The sequence below is a fragment of the Hetaerina americana genome, unplaced genomic scaffold (genome assembly GCF_022747635.1).
Source record: "Hetaerina americana unplaced genomic scaffold, ioHetAmer1.1.p SCAF_40, whole genome shotgun sequence".
Taxonomy (NCBI): Eukaryota; Metazoa; Arthropoda; class Insecta; order Odonata; family Calopterygidae; genus Hetaerina; species Hetaerina americana.
In genome coordinates this window covers 3,484,560-3,511,992 of record NW_027286986.1, presented here as the reverse complement: position 1 = coordinate 3,511,992, position 27,433 = coordinate 3,484,560, and the positions used below count along the sequence as shown (strand labels likewise).

The following is a 27,433-nucleotide window of genomic DNA, read 5'->3' as shown; positions in this document are numbered from 1 at the left end:
CATTACTTCTGAAAAGGCAAAAATTTAAAAAAACAAGTCATACTTTATGAACATTTTATGAGAAGTTAGGCAGTTCCTTTAATTAAATGCTTAGCTTATTCTCAGCTGTGACTAATTGCAAAATGGACAATCAATCATCTCAACATTTGATTGAACACTAGGAAAATACTTCAAATTAATTAATTATATTAGATAAAAATCAAAGCAATAAAACACTGGTAAACTTTAATGCCAATACTGAACATGAACATAATCACTGAAAACAACTATACAAATCAAGAGGCCTTAATCAGGAAAATACTAATTTAACAACATCATCCAGACACAATAGTCAAAATTTAATCATAGAAAAACATCCAGCACAATGTTGTGTCATAAAATCTTTAATCTCCAAGCCATTGCCTAATTTCCTTTCATTTGGTCCACCAGTCCAAACAAGTTCAAAAATATTTTTTTCAATATCATACATTTCTACAGCCAAAAACTTTTCTGCACTATTATCGGTGGAATCTTCACTTTCAGAACCTAGAAATAAAAAAATCATTATTATTAAAACAGTGACTTATCAGATTGACTGTCATCAGAGTTGACCAAGAAAGTTGGAGGTAAGAACTCATAAACTGCATATAATATGACTCATTTTGGGTGAGTTCAGGAATGATATTCTCCAAGCTGGAATGTTAGGCACATGCATTCCTTTACTTGAAATTTTAAGTCATTAATGGGATTTGCTTCTTTGGGTCCACTACATATAGTGATGTTGTCCAGCAATAGACCAATGGGGAGCTATCAATGGTAAGGAGATTATAATTTTCAAACAGCAATCCCCACAACACACTCTTGACCTACTTGGGTACATATTTTCCATTAATGCATATGCATGCATCATAGTCTGAACTACAGTCAATGACCATGGTCAAGCATCTCTAATAGTCATTCTTACCAATAATATGGGCGGACTCATATGTGCTCCATTATGTACTTGCACAAATCATTTTATTGAATAAGATACTAGCTGCATACTTTCACACCTGAAGGAGGTTGGGTAGGGCAGGTGCACTTTTAAAGTCTAAAACACGGGATGTAGAGATTAGAGTGCGTACCATCACAAAATAACTCAATTTGAAATGATAAACATGCCAGAAGCAAATGAGAATTTTTTTTTTCCAAAAAATCGCCTGTTTATTTAAAACATTTCCAGAAAAGTATATCCAAATGGGACCTAGCCTAAGTTACATTGTGTATTTTTAGTCTATACATGCACAAAATTGAAGTCCTTACTCTATAATACCATGCTGGTGTGATGTGTCCCCAAATGAATTTTGGATGGACACAGAATAAAAAATGTGCTATTATTTTGCCCATACATCTTTTAAGTATAGAAATTTGAAATTACTCAAAGTTCTCTTAAGTTACTTTCACTGTTTCAGAAGCAATATACCACAGCAGAGATCATACATGAGATGCAATTCAGTTCTTTTCTGAACTAATCCAGTAAATAGTACTATTATGTCTACATAATGAAATAAATATGCACCTATACGGCAAATATAGTCTATGAGTCTTGGAGGGGGGACCAAAGAAGCAAGCTCTTTAACTAAAATCATATAAGCCACAGTAATCTTCCTAAAAACATTTGTAATCATGTACATATTAGTCTGTGTTTTGAATTATGCACAGGAGCTAACGAAGTACTAAAATTTCCAAGCAAAGGACTTTGGGATATATGAACCCATGTTACCCATTAAGTTCAAAATTCTGTTTTCGCATATGATTTGCTAAAATTTTGACACTTCAAAATTGACAATAACAAAGTTTTTCCTACTGGTACTATGTATACATTATGAATTATTTCATTTTCTACTGCTATTCATAAATAAATGAGGAATATAAAATTCTATTAATAAATGTTACCCAACAGATCATCTGGAGTGAATTACTACAAGTAAAAGCTTAAGGGTTCTCTTTTGATATTCTCTCAATGTAGATGGTTCTGTGGAATGGATTCAAGTTTTGAGGTGACAACTGAATGTATACCTTAAGGCGACCAGATTAATCAAGCCCTGCTACCAGCCTTTTTTATTTTTAACAGTAGCCGTAGGTTAGACTTTCGTTGGATCATGACATTACACACTGCTGAAGCCCCAACTAACACAACACAAAATATCCTTAAACCTTTAATATACATTACATTCACTCATTCTTTAACCCTGCACACTTTCTGCTCAGAATGTCTTATCCTTTTCCTCCCTCTGCCTCTTTCCCAGGACTCTTCCCTCCATCACAGTCTCCAGGAACACACTGCCTCTTAGTATCCCTTGAAATCATAATGGCTCGGACCTTTTTAACCTTCATCCTACTTGGTTTTTCAAACTGTATACTCTGATAGGTAAGGTTTTTTTTCTTTTTTAAGTTTTCATCTTGTAATGTGTTGAGTTAAGGTGAAAAAATGTAACAAAAACAATTCAACATATTGTAATGAAATAGAAAGCATTTTGATCCTAGCATATTTTTTTGAAAGGGTTCATTAAGAATTATTTTCCATTATATAATATCTTAGATTAAAAATTAAACTTTGATCCCATCTGCAATTTTTGACGAAAATATTGAAAAATATGTTTCATTGAATCATTAATTCTTCAGATAGAAGTTTTTTAGCAAGTTAGTCAGAAGGTAACCCTTTCTTTTATCTTCCCTAAATTATGCACATGACGCTCCTTTCCATCGTGCTTTTTGATCTCTTCACTGCATTTTTAGAAATTTGGCCACCAATGGAGTGGCATCCCTTTCCTATTTGCCTTCCACTTTCACTTTCTCACAAGCAAAAAATCCTTTTTATGCTCTTCAAAAACATTAGAAGATTTGAAGTATTTGTCCACATACTAGGGTTGCTATTTAATTTTCAGCCTTATAATGAAAAGACAGTAATTTATTGTTGAAAATAGCTTTATTGTTTTTCGGAGTATTCTCTATGATAATCAATACACTTTTGCACACATTTGAACCAATTTTCATAACACTTTTTCCTCTCCAATTGAGATACCTCCAAAACATGGCTTTTGAATGAATGAACGGCTTCTTCAGGTGCCGAAAAACGTTGGCCACGCATTTGTTCTTGATAAACAGGAATAAAAAGAAGGCATTTGGAGCTAAATCAGGGCTGTATGGAGGATAACCCATCAATGCGACGTTTTGGCCAGTCAAATAGGTAGTTGTTCCAGTCGATCTGTGACCGCTTGCATTGTCATGATGAAGAATGATACCTGCTGATTGCTGCTTCTCTTGCCGTATTTCACCGAGCACTTCTGGCCAACAAATGCTCGTGTACCATTCAGAATTCATGGTTCTCCATTGCTCTAATGGTATGGTTGCCACATGTTCAGTTATTTAACAGGCGATCGTTTGCTTCGATGTGTGTGCTTTGTGCACGAATCACTTTTGTCGGATTTGGCTCGTCCTTGGAAGACCCATACGACAGTGGATTGCTTTTTTGTTTCGGACTCATACGCATAGATCCAACATTCATCACCTGTGCAGATGTTATACACAGCTTTTGATTCATCGCAATCGAATTTCTTGAGCATATCTTTGCACCAATTGACACGAGCATCTTTTTGAGCTTTTGTCAAATTATGCGGAATCCAACACGAACAGATTTTTTTCACAGCTTAATGTTCATGCAATATCTTATTGAAGCTCGTCATACTAATCCCCAACGATGCTTCAGTCTCACAGTATATCACATGATGATCTCCCTTTACTAGTTCAGGCACAGCATCAATGTTTTCTAGCACAACAACTCACTTTGAACGACCTTCACAACATTCGTCGCCGAGTGAAAGGCGGCCATGTTGGAATTCTCGATACCAGCATTTCACAGCGACAAAGGATGGGGCTTCACTGCCAAAAGTGGAAGTAAGTTGATTGATGCACTCCTCTCTTGATAATTCTCGTCAAAAGTCTTAAACAATCATTGCACCGAAGTGTTCACGAGTCAACTCCATTTTTTTGCTGAGACCAAAATTTTTCAAGTCACTGTAAACAACACGAGTGATGATCAGACGACAAAATGTTCGGAAGAAAGTTAGCCTCAAAAGGGTCAAACTTTCAGTTGGAAACGTCAGATGGTGCCTAAAGCACTTAGTGTTATCAAGGCTCAAAATATAAATAGTAACCCTCGCATAGCATATGCCTCAAGTTCTCTAATTTTTTAAATCAGATCTGCACGGTGCTCTTTGTCGCTGACCAACTTGAGCCAGTTAAGCTATCAAGGCGTCCCCTGACACTCTGATGTTTTGGGGGCTTTGAAGGAACTAGATGTTGTGATGAAATACCGTACATACAATGTCACAGGCATTCATAGTGGTGCACGAGGCACTGCAGTCCATGAGTTTAAAGCCAACTTTAAACACTAAGGGTTTTTACCTTTGAAAAATTCCAAGAAACTGCGGCAGATTCTGTGACAGTAACTATTGACGGAGTCATCCGCTACATGTGCATTAAAATGTAAACATCACAAAATAAGCATACACCAGTCTCAGGTAATGTGCTTCCGGTAGAATGCAATGTCCTGCCAACCATGCATTGACCAGTACCTTCAGAGCATACCTGCAATCATGTCACATCAGGATGGTTAAAGCCAGATATTTCAACATTTCTGGGAGAGTATTCTGGAACCCTCATTGAGGCCCCTTCACTTTGCATTAACTGATCATACTATTTATTTGATTTTGTGACCAGGAAGTTGAGAACTACTTCCCAAAAAAGTCAAGGTAATTAATTTCCTTAGTTAGATGTGCTTCTGGCATTTCTAACCAAAGTGGACGTCCGATGAATGAACAAAGTTGAGGGCTAATATCTCATGAAGGTAAGTACCATGAGGACTCAATATAACCATCACTTGCCTCACCATTGCTGACATCCAACTATCTCCGCTTCAGAGCCAGGACATATGAGTATTTTCCTCATGACTTCATCATTGGTGACGAGCTGCCTCTGATGGATCATTGTATATTGTGTACCCACTAAGTAAGAAACCACTGTGATATGAGGATAGTTTGAAAGGTTCTCAGAATCACTACAAGGTGTCAGTGCTAGAGTAATGAGTTTCCGGCATAGTAATAAGTAATCCTTTATCAGTAAACACGTAGCACGTCAGGGCTCTGGGGAAGAGATCTATAGTGTGGACGCTTCTCTGCTGGTGTTCCCCTCTAGTGGTTTGTGAAGATGGAAAAATTTGGAATTCGAGCAGTGATTAAATACTCTCTAAAGAAACGTTTTAAAGCAAAGGGAATTTAAGCTGACTTTCAGAACATTCTGGGGGACTCAGCTCCTTCATATTCAACTGTTGCCAAGTGAACAAATGAGTTTAAGTTTCGTCGGTACAGCTTAGATGATGACCCACCTAGTGGTTGGCCAAAATGTGCCACTACCCCAGAAATTATTGCAAAAGTACGTTAAATGGTCACGGAGGATCACTGACTGAAAGTGCAAGAAATAGTTGAAGCTGTAGGGATGTCATCTGAACGGGGCATATCACATTTTAACAGTAGAATTGGATATGAGAAAATTATCTGCTAGATGGTGCCACACCTCTTGATGCAGGATCAAAAACACATCAGAAAGTAAATTTCCGAATAATGTTTGACCCATTTCAAGAGCAACCAAAAAGATTTTCGGGGGCCACAGATGAAACTTGGTTCCACAACTATACTCCAGAGATAAACAACAGTCAAAGTAGGGGAAAAATGTAGAGAACCACCTCCATCAAAGAAAGCAAAGGCAATACAGTCGGCGACCAAGATGATGGCTTCAGTATTCTGGGATGTGAAAAGGATTCTGTCCATAAATTATCATCCCGCTGATCAAACAATTACTGGACAATACTATGCTAACATCCTGGACCAACTACAACAAAAGATACATGGAAAAAGTCAGGTTTGGCAAGGAAGAAAGCCATCTAGCATCAAGTCAGTGCATGCCCACACACAAGTGTACTTGGCATTGCAAAAATACATCAACTAAGATATGAATTGTTGCCACACCCCCGCCTTATTTGGCTCCATCAGATTTCCATCTCTTCCTCAAGCTCAAAATTTCCCTCGGTGGATGGAGATTCTCTTCAAACAAAGAACTAACAGCCGAAGCAGATGGGTAATTTGTAGGCCTGAAGAAATCTAATTTTTTAGATGGCATCAAGACAGTGGAACATCGCTGGACCAAGTGCATTAGCGTACAGGGAGATTATATTGAAAATTAAAAAAGTTTCACTGAAGTAAGTCGTTTATTTCTATTCAAGTCTGCGAACTTTTCAAATTACCCTCGTTTATTGAGGAGTAGTGAAACACTTCAAGCCACACAGAACAACATAAAACATGCACTGTTTCAGAGGAGAATGCTCATAAAAATAAGCATTTCCTGGCTAAGCAGAGAATAAGAGTGCCCGATTTTTATGGAAGAATGATGACTTCCACGGGACCACCTACACAGAAATGACCATCTCTCTAGAATAAGAATATCTATTTGGCAGTCTATCTTCATTAGGACTTGGAATAAACATGCAGGGTCCTTCTTACACTCAATGTAAATAAACCTAGTTGATTTATAGTAACCGTGTATCAACTATATAACATGCATGTGATTTTAATATTTAAAATGACTACTTGTACAGTTACGTAAGTACAGTTACGTAAGTTAAGTACGCTCATTATTTTTAGATCCTTCTGGGCTCTAGTAACCATAACATAAAAGCATGAAAGAAAATATGAATGCATCAGGTATTATTCAACTGCTGAAAAAATAAAATGGAGGATGGCACAGAAAACTAAATGCATGCTGAAATTAATTCTTTCCTGAATAGCCATGCATGAAAGATATCTGGTTTATAACTGAATTTTTGAAACTCACTCTGCCAGTCAACGGGAAGTCCAAAAGAATATATCTTCGAACCAACAATGCAAGTGTTTAATGCTTTGTTAAGAAAATATCCCACGCGCTCCGGTACCCATAGCTCTTCACCATCACCCAAACTCCTTTGCTGGACTGCATGCTTTGGAGAGAACCGCAATAAATGTGTGGTGTATATGCCTGGGACATAAAATGGAACCATCAATCAAATCCAATACATAACTCAAACACTATTGTTTGCCACATTTGAAAAAAAAGAAATGACACTCAAAAGAATATATGATATTGGTTGGCTATCTCCTGAAATACCATTTTCATTGTTATTTTTAATATGAACAAAGATGTTTGCAACAATGAATATCCTTCAATCTATTAGTTTTTTTTAAAATGTCTAGACATTAGTGAGAAATTAAAGTATTTACGAGTAATCCATTTTTTTTAAACTAAGAAAACATTTAGAATCAACTCATGAATCCTATATGTAGGAAAGGGAAGCGGTAGGAATGGCAATGGAATCCATTCATATGAAATGGTCTCATGCCACGGCAGAATCCATTATGGTGTCCAGGCAAAGGCTTTTGCTCTGAACCAAATCTTTTGCTTGATTTTATGCTCAGTTCTGGTCCACAAAATTTAGACTTGGCTTCTGCAAAGCAATTGACTAAGTGACACGAGGGTGGGCATAGGGGGTGAAGGTATAGGGACAAGCCACTCTGGAATGGGTTAGGTCCAAGTTCCAAACTCTACTTGTAACATCCTCTACAGAGACAACTTAACAGGACTGCTTCTAGACTGATGTTTATTGCATTTGGTTTCCCTGTGCCATAAGGTATGCTAAACATATTCATGATCCATGCAGGATTACTTTCAATTGACACACCAAAAAGATTGGAGAGACATTCTCCAAACAATAGCCATCCTGATTTCCATGTCATGGATGGAAGATTTGACTTAAACATGCAACATGTTCTGCAACAGTATTTTACATGAATGGATATGTTATACACCAGTGACATTCAATTTAAATTTTGCATGTGCACAGTCAGCAGACTGAATTGCAATGCTTCTTCAGAATAATTGCAAAAAATTACTCCTGTTTGCTAAATGAAAGTGGCATTTACCCCCTTAATACATAAGTACTCGGTTACCTGCTAAAGTAAGTATAATACAAATAAAGTCATGATTGAACGATAGAACTATTAAAATACTATACCCGTCAGATATATCCAGTCTTCATAGACCATTGCTGATGAAAACCCAATGTTCTTCGGAAGTTTCAATTCACTGATTGTAGTCCAAGAGTCAGACAACGTGTGGTAACAATACACATTGGAGCCAATGACGTAAATATTTCCATCGAAGACGCAAGCAGCAGCAGAATACAAAGCTTCTGGAATTGGCTTACACGTACACCATTCACCTGAGCAAAAAAAGCGTCAGTTCTGAAGCAGTTGAGAAATTGAAGAAAGCATGAAAGGTGAAGTACAATGAAATGTAAGATATTTAAATGCGTCAATATAGTTGAACAAAATTCTATTTGCAAATTTGGTAGCTGATGATTCAACAAACACAAGACTCCTTTGGTGAGAATTAATACCTGTTGGAATGTGGTATTTATCCATGGAATCGAGAAGCACTCTATGCTTTCCAAAGCCACCAATCAAATAAATGCTGTTGCCCACAGTGCACACGGAGTGGTGCCGCCGGGGACTGAGAAGCATCCCTTCTTGGCACCAATTTCCTTCACCAAGGCGGCCCAGAGTCTTGAACCTCCACATTGACATTATACAGCTACCATATCCAATATAATTCTGCCCACCCAATATAAACAGATCTTTACCTACATGGAGAAACGAATGACATAATGAAAACCAGGAATCTCTCAGAAATTCCATTGATCAATTTGACTGACAAACACTCAGGAAGTACTTCTTCCTGATGTCAGTGACAAGAAATACTTGGATATGGTGTTTCCGTACCCATTTGATGGAGCAACAAAGGCTATTATCAGCGAACCTGACCATGCAACTAAAAGTGAAGGTTCACTAATAACCGTTTGTGCCATATTTGGATGGGGAAGGGCATCGAAACCTTACGGAAGTCATCTCAACCATATGCAGGAGAATCATGAGGCATGCAGTGCCTAGTGATGAGAGTAGGAAGCCTGCATCAGTTTCTCTGGGCAAATGCACCTGCCTTTGGATCATTCTTCACAAAGTGATCTCTACTTTATTGCAAGAGAGACATCTACTTTACAATATTTTTATTGCTATTGAATCATTTTTTACAGTTATTTCCAAACTCTTTATGCGGCGTACATTTCCAACTCCACTCCCCTTTCATGAAGGAACACAATAAAAGCAACCATGCTCTTGGAGTGATAAGTAAAAAGTACTACACTCCTATTCTTTTGGAATCCTTTCCAGGGAGGAATCAATCTCTTCTTCCTATTAATGCTTTCATTCCCTAGTATCAACGTACATTTGCCACCAGAGGGTTTCCCAACTAACTCTGTTATCTCAAGTTAACTTCCTTTATTCATGTGTTCTACAACTTGGAAATCACCTTATAATTGGCCGATCCAGTCAAGTTGATGTCATGCAGTGCAATATAGCACCAAGATTTGAAGAGATAATTTGTCTTGGAGTCAAAGTGAAAAAAGGTGAGTGAAGGAGGCGATTTAATGTTTGGCAATGATGGCATAGCAATGCGCATCCTTATTTTCATGCCAAGTTATCTGCATCTGTATCACTCATTTATGATGCATAATTTTTGTGAAAACTTGGAATCAAATTCTCTTCATTATTTTTCCCCTTTCTTCCTGCAGTCTATTTCAGATGATTTGCCAACATGATTTTATTTGCTAGTTACGGCTTTCCAAGAGCAATATCTTCACGTTGGTTCAAGCTGAAAATCGAGATTGGTGCTATAAGCTATTATAAGATTGGTGTATATGATGAGATAGATTTCTTTTTGTTTGCCACCCACAAATTTGGCCACGTTGAACAAAATGCTCAGTAGCATCGCTAGTGCCTTTCAATAGCTGCTATTTTTAATGCAACAGTTCCATTTTCTTAGTATTAAGTATCAACATTTAAATACTTTGATCCTTTTCTGTCTGATCCAAGTATTTTTTTGGAAATTCTACCCTGAAAAATCACAAATGAACTTAAATTCTTCTCCTGGTGCATCTTATGGGCTGGGAAATATGGTGGCAAGAAAGTTACGTCATACATCACTGGCAACTCCCAGACACCACATAAAATGACAGACTGAGAAGTTTTTAGATAGAAACCTCCTTTTTACATCTACTGGTACTTCAGATAATGTACTTATATGTTCTCAAATGTTTGTTTGCCAAGATAAGTGAGTGAGGAACTCGTCATAGACCAGTCTCTGATGCTTTTCTGGTCTTCTCACCAAGGAGAGTGCCTTGATGATTTGGCCTTGCTCCTAACAATTGATCTCTCTGGAATGGGTGCACCATCTCTTTGCCTTGTTCAATATGTTACTTCATTAATAATCAAATTATGAAACTGACTCTTGTTAGAGTTTCACTTGAGTTAGCTTCGCTAATTTGTACTCGAGGCAACTCTAGCTGTTATTTCAAACGGAAAATTAACATTAAATTTATACTTAGCTCCTTTTACATTAAGTTATCAGGCTGAAATCCTGCAAAGGTATTTCTAAAATTTTATTTATCACGACTGAAAGAATTGAAAATGCACTGTTCTGCTTATCTTGCTCAGTTAAGCCTCGTTTCCATCCTTATTTCTCAAAACAATGCCATGTCTGATGCTGTGCTGAGTCACTCACCCACACTTGCAACTTTGTAACCACTGGGTTCATATGGACCAAAACTGATGTTGGAAAGAGGCAGGAGAGGCACAAGACTGGTCTTTTTAGTGCCAGTGTCATCCAATTCCTCAGACAGGTACAATATGTAAGGTTTCAACTCTGAATGCGAGCCTGGAAAGGAAAAACAAAACTTGAAGGATCAAAGAGAAACATCAACTGAGAAAACATTCAACTGAGAGAGATGCTCACACTCTTTCCTAAATGCTTTTATTCTTCTTGGGTTGGGATCACTACTCTTGGGGTTTATGTCGTGGCAAGAGGAGGATTTGGAATCTGCAACATGCCCCACTACACAGGGCACCTGGGGCGGTGTTCGCCCGGGATATCCAAGAATTTTCTTCGAAATTTCAATTATTTTTTCATCAAAGGAAACATTTTTCTCTGCACTAGCTTCACAACTCTGGCCTGGAATAAAACATTCATAAGATCAATTTATTTAAATGCACACATGATGCAAACAGGGTTCAGAAATATGAGGATCTTTATGAACTACCTTTTTCATTATATTTTTTTTAAGCTTATGAGTTGGAATACTTCCAAAGACAATGCTCCATTATTAAGAAAAATGTATTGATCACAATTTTAATTTATATAATGCTTTTTAATAGGCAAAAAAAACATCTTTTGCATTTTTAAACTTTTTTCAAGAACTCCTCATGCCCCTGTGAATTTGGACTCTCCAAGATTAATTCCACGATCCATTCCATGAAATAATAATTTGGAAATTTGCATTAGGCAGAACAGAATACTTTGCACATTTAAGAGGGTGATACATATAATAATATGCTTTTTGCAAAATGTATCAAATGCAGAATTGGTTTAGAATAGTGCGTGGAGAATTTAGATGATGGCTGGAGTGCTGCGAGATGCAATCTAGAAAATTCGAATTAACCCACTGGCTTGCAATGACAACATTTGACCAACACACATAAAATACCTTTGCATGGTGAGAGATCAGTTCCATACATCTATATATATATATATATATATATAGATATATATATATATATATATATATATATATATATATATATATATATATATATATACATACAGATACATATATACACACACACACACACATATATATATATATATATATATATATACATACATATATATATATACATATATATACATATATATATATAAATATATATATATAATGTTTTAATACTGTTTATGATGAAGAAATCATTTTTCAGTTTGTACAATTATTATTTTCTGCCTTATATTTCCAAGGTGAGATAACTAAACGGCTCACAGTTCACTCATGTACTTATAATTGTTATTTTAATCTGAGACTTTTCCAGGATACTTAAATAATTCAGGGCTTCACCTGGTTCTCCCAATTTTTCAGATCTATAGTAACCCTGTTAAGATTCCTTTATAGCCGCATGTAATATAACTTCATTTATTCATACCTGCACAGATATCTGGTCCATCATTTGCCGTCGTTTGTGAAGACGACTTGTCTTTATTTTCTTTTGAATGGATAACATATTTGAGTATGCTGGAAGCTAACGGGTGGGATGAGATGGTTGGATAAAACAGGAATGTCTTGAGGTCCCCCACACTGAGGGAGGAGAGGCGAACAGTTGAAAGTGCCCGAGGCAACAGCTCAAGACGACTGCCCTCCGTCTCTGGCTCAGACTTTTGCACCCAACTTAAACCAGCTTCAAATACCTGCAAATTACACAAAGGACGACTGAAGTTCCAAAATTTATTTTTTGAACCAAATCATTAATACTTGAGGAGACACTTGAGGAGAGGAGAAAAACATATATACTCAAAGCATTTTGAACAAATGTTATTCCTTATATCACTTCTGATATTAAAATAAACAATTGTTGCCAACATATACCAGAAACATACGAGCTTAAACACAGAGCCAAGAGTTCAAAGTACTTTGTAACGGCCATGGTTCGTTAACCTAGCCGGTAAAATATGAAAGTCCTGTTAGAGGCAAATCAATTATATACATCATTACATTTGGATGCTGCTTTGCGACGTAAGCCGCAAGGTGATGAAGTGGGTTTCGGACAACAGCTCTAATATGAAGTAATTGGGTTTCTAAGTGTGCTTGGAACCTTACTTGATGCTGTTTTTCTAAGGCACAGGTAATATTTTCATAATGAGTTTATAAGTCATCTGCTAGTGGACTACATCATTCTGTTTAAGATAAAAATTTTCCAGCACATATCAGTTGATTGATTAAAGACAAAACCAGTCAAAGCATCAACGGCTAACCTTTTCTAACATAACATGATTTCATAAAACACATACACCGATAAAAATTGACAAAAACATTTAGGTGTTCAGGTCATCATGCTTGGTGAAGATGGGTTTCCTGCATTAAAAACTTAGCTAAAACGTTTTGTGACTGCCACAACATACATATTATGTAAAGGGATATCGGGAGAGGAGTTATCCACTCTGGCAAATGCTACTGCATTGTGGCAGAGTGAAAATCAAAAGTGATAATTGAAAGTTACCCACCAGAAAATGTATTCAGTGCTGATTGAGTCTGAACAGAATAAATAGGCTACAGATTTTCTTGAATTGTGTAATTCTCGAGGTAAAAAATTGTTGGGACTGCAAGTACTTATGTAGCATGATATTGCAGGGGGATACTGGGAGAGATGAAAGGTGAGGGTAAAATGACAAGGTCGTGAGAAGGGAAGGATGAGGAGGTACCCATTGCATACAGTAAATCAACTATGTGGGGAAAATTGCTTCAGATTAAGAGAGATAAGAAAAATGAGAACACACAATAGAATAGAAGGTAAAACACACAAAAAGAGATGAGGCTAACTGTATGTATGCATGGGCAGTTAAGCCATAGAGATAAAGCAACACTGTACGAGGAGAATTTCATGGGGTCACAATGGATAGAATGCCGTGAAAATATACAGTTGCCTATTCTAACGGGGGAGATGGTAGTCCAGGGGGTAGGGAACTTACAGGGTTTGTCCGGAAAATAAGTGTACTGACTCCTGGGCTGGGCGCGCCGCTCCAGGCGCGCCCAGCACCGCTCTGACGGGCTGCGATTGGAGGGGGGTATGTTGGCAAGCGACGCTGAAAAAGGCAGTCGGCTTTGAGCTGTGGTGTAGTGAGGAGCTGTGTTAACGCGAACCTCCACGCTCGACCCACGTCACGGAACGCGATGCCGAAGTTTTTGGAGCAGCGTTATTCCATCAAATTTGCGGTAAAGCTTGGGAAATCGTCTACCGAAACTGTCGGTATGATTAACCAGGCTTACGGGGAGTCAGCCATGTCCAGAAACATGATCTTTCGGTGGCACAAGATGTTCGTGGAGGGCAGAGAAGAGGTCGACGACGAGTCTTCGAGAGGTTCCCGATGATGCCTTCGCGGGAGCGTTCCAGGAATGGGAACGCCGCTGGAACAAGTGAATCGACTCACAAGGGTCCTATTTTGAGGAATATTAGCTTAAGATATGTAAAAGTGTAATACATTTTTTTTCCTGAGCTCAGTACACTTATTTTCCGGACTAACCCTGTATGTACTGACAGGAGAACCAGGGTTGAACTCCAGGCGATGCCTTCAGGTTCACACAAACTGTGATTTTTTCATTCCTCAGGAACCAAAGGCAGCACAGGGAAAAGAACTGACCAACCTTATTACCATGATGAGTGAATTTCACACATCATTGGGCTTAGCACTAGGTGAGCTCTACCCTCACTTAAAAAACCAAACTTTAGGTTGATTATTGTGGTGGTTTATACTATAATGGGCATTAGAAATTGTTAAAATGTGACACTAGACATGGGTGATTGGGTTGGTGCGGTGGCTAGTTTACTGGCTTTCCACCCAGAGGGTTTGAATCCTGGATCGGGGAGATTTTTTGGTGATACCACATTCCCTCCTTGAGTTGCTTTGTGGAAAGCACTTTATGTGAGTGTGGCACCCATCAGATGGGACGTTAACCTTTCGGCTCTAATTATTTATTTGGACAGGATGATAGATCTTTAACATAAGAACTTGAAACCATAAATTATTGGCATTGAGGTTTTAATTGGTTGACTTGACAACTATATTTAGGTAGGACCAATGAGACATACCAACACCCCTCACTAGCAGAGGAAAATTTTGGCAATGAATGTGGCCATACAAACTGAACTACAAGAGTGGTACAATAAGTCCTTAGAAAAAAGTAGAAGAACCATTTTTTGGGAAATTTTTTTATTTTCAACATAATCTTCTTTCAACTCCATACATTTGTCCAAGCATTTTTCCAATTTTATGAAGCCGTCTAAAAAGTAGGATTTTGGAATCTCCTCAAAATAGGCATTTTTTTGATCGATTACTTCCTCGTTAGACGTAAACCTTCGTCCGCCAAGCCATTTCTTCAAGTCTGGAAATAAGAAATAGTCACTGGGGGCCAAATCTAGTGAATACCGTGGATGTTGTAATAATTGGAACTTTAATTCCATAATTTTGGCCATCACAATTGCGCAGATGTGAACCCGTGCATTGTCTTGATGAAAGAGAATTTTTTCCTTTTTCAGATGAGGATGCTTTTCCTTGATTTCATTGCTCAGCTGTTCCAAAAATGATGCATAATACTCTCCTGTTATCGATGTTCCCCTTTTCAATTAATCAATGCAGATGATTTCGCAAGCATCCCAAAAGACCGTGGCCATAACCTTACCGGCCGACTTGACCGTCTTTGCCTTCTTCGGAGCCCGTTCACCTTAAAAAATCCACTGTTTGGACTGTTGCTTTGTCTCTGGAGTGTAGTGGTATATCTCTGTTTCATCAACAGCTATATATCAATGCAGAAACTCATCAGGATTGCGACGAAAAAGCTCAAAACAACCTCAGAGTCGACCACACGATTGCGTTTATTCTCCACTGTGAGTAAAAGCACCCATCACGCTTTCATCATGATTTTTTTCATGCCCAATTTTTCATACAAAATTGAAGCTACTGTACCTTGTGATAGGTCTATGGTTTCTACTATTTTGCGCACTTTGAGTCGTCCATCACTTAAAATCATATCGTAGATTTTGTCAATCATTTCAGGGGTGGACACTTCCACAGGGCGTCCAGATCTGCATTCATCTTTTGAGGATGAGCGACCACGTTTAAACTCATTCACCCAATTGCAAACAGTTGCAAAAGAAAAGGAGCAGACGTGCCATGAACGGCGTCCAACTCAGCTTTGATTTATTTCAGCATCAACCCTTTCAAATGCAAGTGTTTAATCACTGCTCAAAACTCAATTTTTATAGACAAATTAAAGTTGTTTACTTCAATCGATGACACCAATGATACTATACGATGCATACAGCTGAAACTTTAACAGCTGACTCGTTAGGAGTGCTATTTAATGGAAAAAGTATATTTTCAATTCACGAGCGCCATCTCTTTGATTTTCTAAGGACTTATTGCACCACCCTCGTATAATCCCATGTGGATTACAACAGAGGTAGTGTCTTCTCCCAGAATGGTCAAACGTACTTAATTGTGGAAAATGAAAAAAAATTTCTTCTTTTAAATCCTACACATCTAAATTGCTGAATCTTCCCTCCATGTTGATATGATGCTCTGCATTGATGTTTCAGACAAGTTCCAAAGGAGAATCTTCTGGAGGTGACTGGGGGAAATGGGCTCAAATCTGAACTCACTTTGCTGAGCTAACCAAGAATCCTTTCACTGCAGCTCATTGCCTGCAGGTGTAAACATACCTCATCAAGCTGAGAGAGAACGACTAATGTCATGAAAAGAGAAATAGGGCCCGAGACTAAAGGTGTCCAGTGATTGGGAAAGGGAGTTCTACCGTGTGCAGATGGTAAAAGCATGATTTTGCACCAAGGGTAATCCCATGTTTCCATGATTATCACATTAACGTACATTTTCAGCAAGGAAGATATACATGAAATGATGACATTCATATCTTCATTTATGGAAGTATATGACCACAATTATTGACTTAATTTTCAAAAGGCTTTTCTTTAGCGCAAAAACTCATTTATTTATTCCAGAAAAAAACATACTATTTTTATTTTAGATAGTAAACGTAGATATTTTAGGCTGATCTTAGAATGAATTTAAATAGGGGAAATTTAAGTTGCTTAGTAGCATTGTGGTTTAGAAGTGCGGCAGTGTGTCAATAAATTAAAACCAGTAGACTATGGTGATTGACTGAAATTTAAATCCAATGGCTAGGCCTTGAGTTTCAATGATGAATGGCCATTAATGAATTTTCATATGATACTGTATTATGACTGACGTTATAATGATTTTATACCATCTTAACATGTGAGAATGGTGTTGTACGTCAAAATGTAGGGGAAAATTGCTATTGTTGATCAATCATTATGTTCTAATTCCAGCATATCATGCCAGAAAGTTCAATATTTTTGCGGTTGACAATTAAGTTCTGGACGATAGAGATTTAACAGAATATATCATTATGTTTCTATTATTCTCAGACTTCCCAGAATATTAATAAGTACATTACCTCTACTTCATCTGATGCTCGAAGAAGGTCACTGGATAAATATGACTCCAGGTAGTCAATGGGAAGTTCTAGAAAGTCATCGCTTTCTTTGACTGCTGAAAATTCCCATAAGGCAAAGCATAAGGCCTTGCGGAATAAGCTGGACAATGAAAGACTATCAGTTATTTGTAAAACCCTTAAGCAGGTGTCAGCACTCAATGTTCTCTCCACAAATTCAATGCATTGCTTTTCCACATCAGTGAACTAGAAAATTAAAACATAATATAGTTACAAGTTGTAAGTAAACTCGCTGCCTTTTGTAGGGTGCTTTATTTTTTGAGAAATAATATTTTTTTATCACCTGCAACATTGATGCTGTTTGAAGCAATGTTAAGGCATTTTCTTCTGTGATTTTTAAGTCATCCGAATAAATTTTAGACAATACTGTATCCATTGCAACAGGATCAACTTCCTAGAATGAAGAAACAGCCACTTTAGCAGTTGTTTTACCCTTGATTAATGATACCCGGGTAAATTTTCCCAAGTGTATCTTATACTCCATGGGCCATTGCCACGACAAAAGAAGATACTTAAGATGAATGCTTAGTCACTATGTTTTTCGAAAAATCGACTAAACTGCAATACTGCATGAACACTGGAGGCTAGATTGAAGTACCTTCAGCTGAGCGAACGAGTGGGTAACTACCAAGATAACGAGACCAATAATTTTTAGTTCATTCAATGCTGCTTTAAGTACTAGTTCTTGACCTACCTTTATTTCAATTATGTCTTTGTCCTTTTCTAGAAAATTGTGACTAAACATTGCCATGAAATAACTGCTTTGACTAATAAGCACCTGACGATGACAATGAAACTGTTCACCATTAACAACAAGAATTACGTCATTGTCACTGGTACTATGATATATTATGCTGCAAATAAAACAACCGCAATTTTAATGCCATTTGAACACATTAAATCATTCGTAGTACAGATAAATAGTTTCACTCGAGACCACAGTAAAATTCACACATATTATTGTCAACAAACTCACACTTTCTCGTGCGGTAAGACTGTCTTTACACCACGGTCACCAACCAAATGCCTTTCCATTTCTAGAGTTGCTATCTTTTGAAACTACGTTTTAAACCACACTTCCTTACCATAGTTAATTCCTTGAATTCAAGGATTTGTTTTACCTATTATTGACAGGTTAAAAACTTGAACAATACGATATCCACAATAACGGTCGAAGCAATGCGGGCTAGGATTATCATAGGATGTAGCTGTGGAGTGAAAATAACTCTATACAAATAGTAAATATCTTTTCAAGCTCATATTGACTTTGAAGTAACTGTTAATTTGCCGGGTTAGTCTTACTTTCGACGCTCGTCAATCAAGATTTATTAAAATTCACACGCCCTAGATGTCACCAATATCACCATAAAAACATTTTGAAATCTAGCGCGAAACATGAAGCAATTTTCATAAAACCACGTTGTCGAATTCAAACTATTTAGTTCTTTTAAATACATATTTTACTTATTTTAATTTTTATTGATGAAATTAATGAAGTTCGAGTTACAAATGATCGGCTCTTGCATTATTTAAGCGGTTATTTCACTGCGGTGTGGGTTGAGCACAGGAAGCGATCGATGCGACCTCTAAACGGTGAAGGCGGCGGTGTGAGCGAGCGAATGATGGCGGAAGATAATATGATGTGAGCTCAATTGTGCACTCTTTGTGGGATATTTACCGATACAATGGCTACCCAAAAGCCCGTGGAATGGGTGTCGTCATTAATCATCAGATTTGAAGATCAGGTGAGCGATTTGTTACCATTCTTCACCCAATCTTCATTGATGTCGACTGTGCCGCATACTCCCCTGAAGTTTATTTATTCGTGAATTCAGGTGACTCTCGAGTAATACAGTGCCATACTCACGTCCTTGAATAAACCTAGGACATCATAACACATAAAATTATGTAGTGGCGTGTTTTTTTTCCTGTTAGTGTTGTCAAATAATCATATCCCGCTAACATGATTCGATTCACCGGAGATGTTTAATTTCTTCTGTCGTTGAAAATATATTCAAACTTGACGATATTAGCCAGAGGGATGCCTTAATTCAACATTTAATGTATCTATGTTGTTAGAAATTAAATGACAGTCCAAAAAAAGTTTGTTCGGGATGTCCATTGATATTGCTCTGTGCAATAATTTTCATTCATAATGGTTTTGAGGAATGAATAAAGAGTCCTGTCATTCACTTCTTCTCTACGGCAATAGAGGGATACCCTGCTGCTATTTTCTAAAGCCGTCGAAAATGTTATTTTGAACCAAGTGTTTGGAGATTCAATGTATAAATTCATACGAATGAGATAATTCATATTAATTTCACTTCCTTTATTGTAAATTTGATGCTTTTGATCGTATATGTCGATACGTAATGTCTAGAAGAGGGTGTGGGCGTTGGGGTGAGGGTGGGGGATGACTGGGGGTTACGTGAGCTTTTCCTCTGTGAGGCTGGTTGCCATGGAGTCAAGATCAATAAATTCCTACCAATATTCTGAGTGGGCCGAGCTCTCCAGCTGTCATGTGGAGGAGCTGCATGAATGGAAGTATCGGAGTACCGTGATTCATTCAAGATCTGCGGCCTTTTCCATTCGTGATATATGAATTGTACATTTATTATTTCTTTAAATGCCGTCCAGCGGCAATGTGATGATAATATGACTGAACATGACCGTGCTGATATAAGTGGTTTTCTAATACCAGCAGGTTTTTATCAGGGTTTGCGGGTTTATATTTGGAAATAATTATAATCATAGAGCTTTCCGTTTATAATGCGTAATTCCGAATTAGGTGAAACTCGTTTTAATAATCGCTTTGGTTGAGTAGCAATTTGAGGAATAATTGCCACACGTACATGAAACATTTCATGGAGTACACAAGAGGAGAATATGCGCGTCAGCCTATAAGAACCCATGTTTCACCAGACGAGTTTTTTTATTGAACGCGGAAATGAAAAGGTATTAGAGAGGTATTACTTTGCTTTATTTCGACCTCAATTGGAATACGCGGCAAGTATTTGGGACCCACGGAAGAAACCCTAATGAAGGCATCGGAAAAAGTTACTTCGCCAGGTTTGTTGGTGTTAATTTCTATGAGAGTTAAGCGTAAAAGGTAAGAGAGAAAAGCAAGTAAAGCAAAAGACATGAGTAAAATTGCTACGGGAAAAGGGTAACGTGTCGGGAATGCTGGAGGTATAGGATGGGTGCCCGTCCCTGGGGTCACAGAGAGAGCAAGCCGTACTAAGGCTATATGTGAGGTGCGGAACACCGGAGATTACTGGTGACTCCGAGATAATTAGTATAACTCCACCTTGCATTGGAAGATTAGACAGCCAGAAAAAAAAAATCAGAAACACTGACGTATTCAAATTCTCGTACCTCCTTCGCACACAATCTTAATGGAATCGATTTCATGCTCTCGAGTATATTTACTTAGAGACCGACATCTAATGATTTAGTACACACACATCAATAATGCATGATATGCGTAGGAATATATGTGTTTTCATGGGTGTGCCACTTTACATTAATTAATTAATGGATATTTATACATATATGACTGGTGCCCGACACCCACTGCCATACGCCCTGCGTGGTATTGTGTAGATTAAAATTGTGTAGCAAACAAACTTGTGTGTTAGCTAAATTGAAAGCCACTATTTTTATGCATTGCAAGAAAGTATACATTCGTTTTTAAGTAAGAAAATGTGGAGAAAGTGAAACTCGAGAGCTTGGGTTTCACTTTAAGATTTATTGCATGGATTAAAGAAGAAATCTTCAATTTCTAATTTATCCCTAGTCTAAAAACTCCGTAAATAGAAAACTATGTATTAATGCCACTGTCAAGCTTTATTCAGTTTTTCTCCCGAAGCTGTTGGTGTCAAGTTGTTTTGGAGGTAGATATTTTGTTGTGTGTGGTAAGGACGTGATCACGCATGATTGTTATAGAATTTATTTGATTTCCCTTTCAGTTTTTTAATTTTTTATTTCGAAATACCCTCTTCAAAGCCAAGTTTTTCGGCCTTTTGTCGAAATTTATGGTTAGAATATTTTCTTCTCACTTTACTAGGGGAAGGCTTTCAGTCGTTTACTTAATCGCAATGTTTCTTTTTTCGGGTAAGATCTAACCGCCTTCAGGGGCTTGCACTACGTTTTATGGAGGTAAAATGTCAATATTTTTCAGGAAAAGGTAAAGGGTTTTTTTTATCTGTGTGCCTATTAGTTTGAGATGTATTTTTTTGAAGATGCGAATGCTTTTTATTCAGTCTCATGCAAAAATGTAATATTTTCTTATGGTAAGAACTAATTTTTATCATTTAACCTCAGAACTACTGGCATAATTTTTATTCAATATTGTACGTTATTCCTCACTATCGTTTGACATTCCATGAGGACTCGAAGGCGTGTGTGGATTTATCAGAGAAATAAATAGAATACTTTCTCGCTGTGGCCCCGATGTAGTGTGGGTTTCTCGGAAACCCCCACTATCGGTCAACTCTCCCAAGGAGTACCCTTCAGCATACCAGACAATGTATGGTGATGTAGCGCGGGTTTCTCGGAAACCAAGGCAAGGCAATGTCCGCAACCCAATTCCCTTGTTGCTACAATGTAGCTACTTTGCAGTCGACCCTCCCCCCGAAGGCGCGATGCTTTATGAAGCGAGACGCTCCTGGACCTAAACAATGCGAAAAAATAATTAAATAAATAAAAAGAGAGCAATACAACGACGCTGGTGGTGCTCCAGGAAGATATAGGAACTAAATATTGTGACATAGAGCATAAGCTCAACTAGGCGACCTCTGAAAAATAAAGCCGCTTAAAAAACGGCAAGGTATGTCGCCGTCGCAGGACCCCATCCATAACCCCTTCCTCACGCGATACCCTGCCTCTGAGTCCGTCGGTCGAGCCTACGACCACACCAGATTTAAAGGGTTAAATAAAAGACGCATAAATTGAATACGACTCTCTCATTCTGTGCTACGCTCCCTCCAATGATGTCGCGGCCGCCAACCACGCGACACCGAAACACTTTATTCTTTTGAGCGCACAGTAAAAGAAAATATGATCGAAGTTCAAAGGAAAAGAAAAGGCTCAGTGCGTCTGGAAATCAGTTAGTTTTTTATAGAAAATGTGTCTCTTTTGTACAAGTAGGTTCTTAATCATCATCAACAAAAGGCGGAGCCTTATCACTGTAGCCATCTCTCTCCATTGCTGTTATTTTCTTGTTAGGCTCAGTCATGGTTAATCAATGCTCGGATATAGCGAAAGCAACTTAAGGTAGATAATTCAAACGAGCGGTATTTTCCTGTTACGTACATATACACTCGACCCCGCAATCTGTCGCAAGGGCTTGTGGCAGGGGTTGTTCGGACGTCAGTCATATATGCAGAAATATTACTCATTTTCAGAAAATAATTTTTTTGCTACATATCCTTGGAAATAAAAGCCATCAAGGATTGCGATTAACAATTGCGAAGCGTTCATTTGTTGGTAACTCGCAATTCAAAAATGTGTGATAGCTTAGGATGAAAATTTATATCCACGACGTCGCGCTGGCCTTATTTTGGTAAAAAAATATAAGGGTTCATAAAACATAATGAAAATTTCGTTGAGGCTATCGATGTTGAAAGAAACGGATGAAGCGAAGTTCATCCTCTTCGTAATTCGTCGTTGAGAACGCTTGGAATACCTTTTGAAGTGAGGTCGACCCGGCCGGTAGAAAAAACGTTCATTGAACATTGAACGAGCCTTGTGTGGTCATAGCTTGCGCTGGCATGCGTCGCTTCTTCAGCATTTCCAGCCTCCAATCAGCCATCACCAAGGATTCTAACCAAGGAAGCCCTAGCCGCGCGGTGTGTTGTTTAGGGGCGGGGCTGGGTTCCAGACGCCGCCCGGGAAAGCCGCGAGGGAATTATGAGCTCAGGAATAAGTGCGGCGACCCTTGCCTCCCGGCCTGCCCGTGTGTTATTGCGCGATGCATATTTATGGTCTCTGACCCGACCCTCTCCTTCCCAACCCATCGACGCCAAACCAAATGTTACTTAACGCCTGTCTCATTACATTGCTCTAGGAAGACGAACGAACAACTCGAGTTAAAAGTGGACCAGAGAACTGTTGCATGGCGGCGTGGACTACTGACGCATTTCTTTAAAATATAAATCTCTTTTCCCTTACAATATAACATATTTCGGTTACTTATATGATACTTTTTGTCGCCCTTCATGCTGGGTGCTTTCCAAAAGTAATGCAATTATTTTTTTCCAAAGTAATTGATTGAACATATTTGCACAAATACTTAAAATTCTTCAAAGTACTGTCCTTAGATCTCTGCACATTTTCTTTAGCGACTCTGCCATGACCGGTACGAGCCCTGGAAGTCGTCTTCGGGGACCTCTCGCAAGGTCTTCATAATGGCTGATTGGATCTCGGCATTTCCTAAAATTCCCATTCTTTTCCTCCCACACCCCCGTCATTGCCTTGCTTACTGGGAACAGTTGGTACACTTAACGCATTTTGGAAGTATTTCAAGTGAAATTTTGAGGTTGAGGAGATTTAAGTGGAACTAAGGTAGCGGAAGAATAATTTATAGAGGTGGGAATTGATGTCGGATTCTCCAAGCAAAGACGTAGCAGGGAATTTCTAGAGACAGACCTGAAGCGTAGCCGCAACATGGTCTGTAGAAAAAGACGATGAACGAGATTTTAGGCTTTTAAAATATGGATACGGAGCAGGATGGGGAAAATATGCTGGGCAGTGGAGAAGTGTGTGTGGGACAGAGAGAGAGCTGTTTAGAAATCATAACGACGTATGAAAGATGGTGGATATAGGAGCGTTTGAAAGATGATGGGGTGATGCAAGTCTGTCCTCTTGCTCTAATCACCCTAACTGGTCTGTGATGTGATATGTATTCCGCCTGTGTTATTGGCTGTCGGTCATTAGGGATTAATTGTCGTCCTCGCCCTGGATTAGGGAGGTAACTTGTTTTAGTGGCATGTATCATGAAAATCATTTTAAAAAGTGTGCTTTTGACGGAAGTTACTTTTCATGCAAACTCATCGTTTTTGCTTATTGTATCAACATTACTTAACTTCGTTTCGGAGTTCCTATTTGTTAGTTCGCTGAAACTGTTATTATCAATGCTAGGAAAATGTGCTTAAAAATATATATGTATATTTTTCTTATTTTGCGTTGCAAAAGAATTCTGTTATTACTTATGGCCTTAAAAGATCAGTTAGTTTTTATCTGTAATTTCAGTATGAGAAACAAATTTGCACTTTTCCACAGATTTATTGTAACGCAGGACGCGTTTCAGTCCATCGAACTATCTTCAGGGACAAGACAAGATTCAACATGTGATGCATCATATTTATACCCATTTGAGGAATTGGGGGGGGGGGAGAAAAAGAGTAAGGAGTAAGGTGGGAGGGTCGTTTCGGAAAAGAAAACACTCCGCTCCTCTGCAAACAATCCAACACTCACGACCCAGGCCTCGACTTGCGAAGTCATCATCTCTGCAAATCGAAACCTAGGTTACGAATAACAATTTGTGTGTGGAAGAAAAAAGCACCCTCCTTTCCTATATTAATCACTTCTACAAAGTGACGCCTCAAACCATTCCGTTGTGGTCATCATTTGAGTGGACAGGTAATTTGTGTCCTGGCGGTAGGAAGGAGGGAAAAATAAATAAGGATTGAGCAGGAAGGGGGCGTGGTAGGGATTGGGAGGGATGAGGTACGAGTGATATTAAGGAGGACATTATCAGGGAAGGGTTGTTCGACGCATGCTGAGAGTGGAGGGTAGGGGGTGGTTGGATGGGAAATACGCAAAGGGTGGAGTCAATAGGGGAGAGGGAGTTTCACTGTTTGCTGTGGAAACGGGATTCTTAGGAGAGGAGAGTGGATGACAAAAATATTGTCGTTTAAAATAACATTCATGATGTATCACCTGTTGAATCTTGTCTTCTACCTGAAGTTGGTTCGATTAACTGAATCGCGTGTACGTTACAATAAATCTGTGGGAAAGTACACATTTTTTCTCATAATGACAAACTTCCACTACATCTCGCCTAAATATGTTGAATGTAATTTTAGTGTTTAGCAGTTCGCAGTTATGAATCCATTATTATGTAATAAGGAGTTGTTTTCAGCGCCCCGTCGTAACAAAATAACGAGTGTATAAATTATTCGAAAGACAGTTCAGCGAAGAATCAAAAAAATCTGTTTGAAGTGCTACAAAACTTTGCCGAGCTTGGAGAGATCATGAGAAATGGACTATCACTACAGTGAACTCAATGACACTTCGGCGACAATACTGTAATGCCTCTTGAAAATAGTCTAAAATTGGAGCAGTGTCAAAGGGACCAACAAAAGAAAAGGGAGGTAACTCGCGACGAAACTGACTTACTGACATCTGGTAGTTACGAAAAAATGGAAACGATTGAGCTGTCAGAATCACCGTATCGAGCAAGGCGAGGATGGGCAAATTTAAACTCCTCCTAACGCTTGCCCGTATGTCCCACGCACCGAAGTTAGTGGCAAAGATAATACCCGAAAAGGAATACTTTTTCTCGTTGAGTGAAAAGGAAGGGACTATTTAAGCAAAGCTTTTCGACAAGAATATCGATTAATTTGAATTTAGAGTAATGATAAGAAGTGGTGACGAGATTTCTTCCCTCCAAATTATAACGAATAAGGCAATGCGGCAAACCTAGTTTTGTCTGCGGTTTTAGACGTAAATGTTTTTCAAAATGTTATGGTGTAAAAAGCCATAAATTCCGAAGGAACTTTATGACACATCAACGAAAGCGGAGTGCGGCACGCTCTGCGTAGAGAGAGAAATGGTAATCGGACATCTTGAATGGAGAGAAGCTTTCGTTATGAGTGGGCTAATCTCCGCCCTTATCTGTTACCCTTAAAAACCCGTACGCCTAGTGGGCTTACGGATGAAGTCCAAGCTCATATGGCCCCTCTTGGATCTCTCTCTCTCTCTTTCTCTCCAAAGCAGTGAGTTAGTGAAACCAATTGCTGTTTTAAAATCAGCCATATTGATGAAGTATTTCTCTTCTGTGGGACCGGTCGGATTTACAGTTATTTTAAACCAAAGTAAAGGTTTATTCTTCGGGGTATGAGAGCGGGTACCACCTTCACGCCGTTCGTCACAGACTAGGCACGTCATAAAATCTTGTTTTTGGGTCATGATCAAGGGAAATGTATCTTATTATACTTATTCTTTCCATGTGGCTCTTTTCCGTGGACATTTACATCATTTCAGTCGTATTCATATAATGTTATATATATATATATATATATATATATATATATATATATATATATATATATATATATATATATATATATAATATATATAATATATATTTAAGCTCATGAAGCTCCTAGTATTGATTTTGATGAGTCTTGTCAAAACAATTCACCCGTACGTTCACAGTTCCTCGCCAACCCCTTCTCTCATGTATTAGTTTGGCGCCTCTTCTCTATTCTATCAACATGACAAAACGGGAAAGGAACACTTTTCACACTCGTACATTACCAAAATATGAAATCTAGTGTCATTCGCGACCCGGTAATTCCTTGCCCCATCTCACTTGTTCATCACTATTTTACAGCTTCTGTACTTGATTGGTTTTGCCTCGTTTGAATTCAGTGAACGTGAGGTATTTAGAGAAGTAATTACTTGAGACGCAAACTACATTTTTCTCTATTTCACTAGCTTCGAAAAGAACATTTGAGGGCATAATAGATACCTTTTCCGGTGACAAAATGCAGCCTAGGCAAGCGACCTTCCCTCACCTATAACTGTTATTAATATATAGTGGTAGTGGAAAATGTGTGCATTTTCACCGCTACATGTCGTGCTTAATTCTTTAAGCTTACTTAAGGCGGCGGGGTGAGGTGCTAGCCTGCCAACTTAGAGGTCGCGGGTTCAATGCCCGCCTAGATGGGTTTTCCACCTAGGGCTTGTCTACCACCACATGCCAAAAATAAATTTCGACTCTCGGCTTGCTTAAGCAAAGCACGATACCATTCCCCTTATCCAAGTTTGACTCATCTTCTCTCAATATCTTTACTCAAATGTTCCTGTCATTAATTCCCTCCTCCCCGTGAAAGACTC

The 27,433-nt window shown here is 38.4% G+C and overlaps 2 protein-coding genes across 5 annotated transcripts in view; one reads left to right on the top strand and one right to left on the bottom strand.

Moving 5' to 3' along the window:
- LOC139692752 (kelch-like protein 30) lies at window positions 1–18,599 on the bottom strand. The gene is made up of 11 exons (XM_071591003.1): window positions 18,285–18,599; window positions 18,003–18,162; window positions 17,592–17,702; window positions 17,252–17,494; window positions 12,189–12,450; window positions 10,954–11,169; window positions 10,723–10,875; window positions 8,504–8,746; window positions 8,120–8,326; window positions 6,907–7,086; window positions 1–525 (listed from the first exon to the last, which is right to left on the bottom strand). Exons 1-11 carry the CDS (start codon window positions 18,341–18,343, stop codon window positions 332–334), a joined length of 2,028 nt encoding a protein of 675 aa, XP_071447104.1. The 5' UTR covers window positions 18,344–18,599; the 3' UTR covers window positions 1–331.
- Window positions 18,600–18,912: 313 nt separating this feature from the next.
- The window catches only part of Nf1 (neurofibromin 1), a 139,368-nt gene continuing 130,847 nt past the window's right edge, over window positions 18,913–27,433 (top strand). For all 4 annotated transcript variants that reach the window (XM_071591045.1, XM_071591043.1, XM_071591042.1 and 1 more), the window contains exon 1: window positions 18,913–19,053. In XM_071591045.1, coding sequence (XP_071447146.1) covers window positions 18,994–19,053 — 60 coding nt within the window. In that variant the 5' untranslated portion in view covers window positions 18,913–18,993. The remainder of the gene's footprint in view (window positions 19,054–27,433) is intronic.

Excerpts from the sequence above, each read along its gene's own strand:
- LOC139692752 (XM_071591003.1), bottom strand. The coding sequence starts at position 18,343 with ATGGAAAGGCATTTGGTTGGTGACCGTGGTGTAAAGACAGTCTTACCG. Across the intron at positions 18,163-18,284 it reads GTCTTACCGCACGAGAAAGT|CATAATATATCATAGTACCA; the intron begins GTGAGTTTGTTG and ends TTTTATTTGCAG. Across the intron at positions 17,495-17,591 it reads AAACAGCATCAATGTTGCAG|TTCACTGATGTGGAAAAGCA; the intron begins GTGATAAAAAAA and ends TTAATTTTCTAG.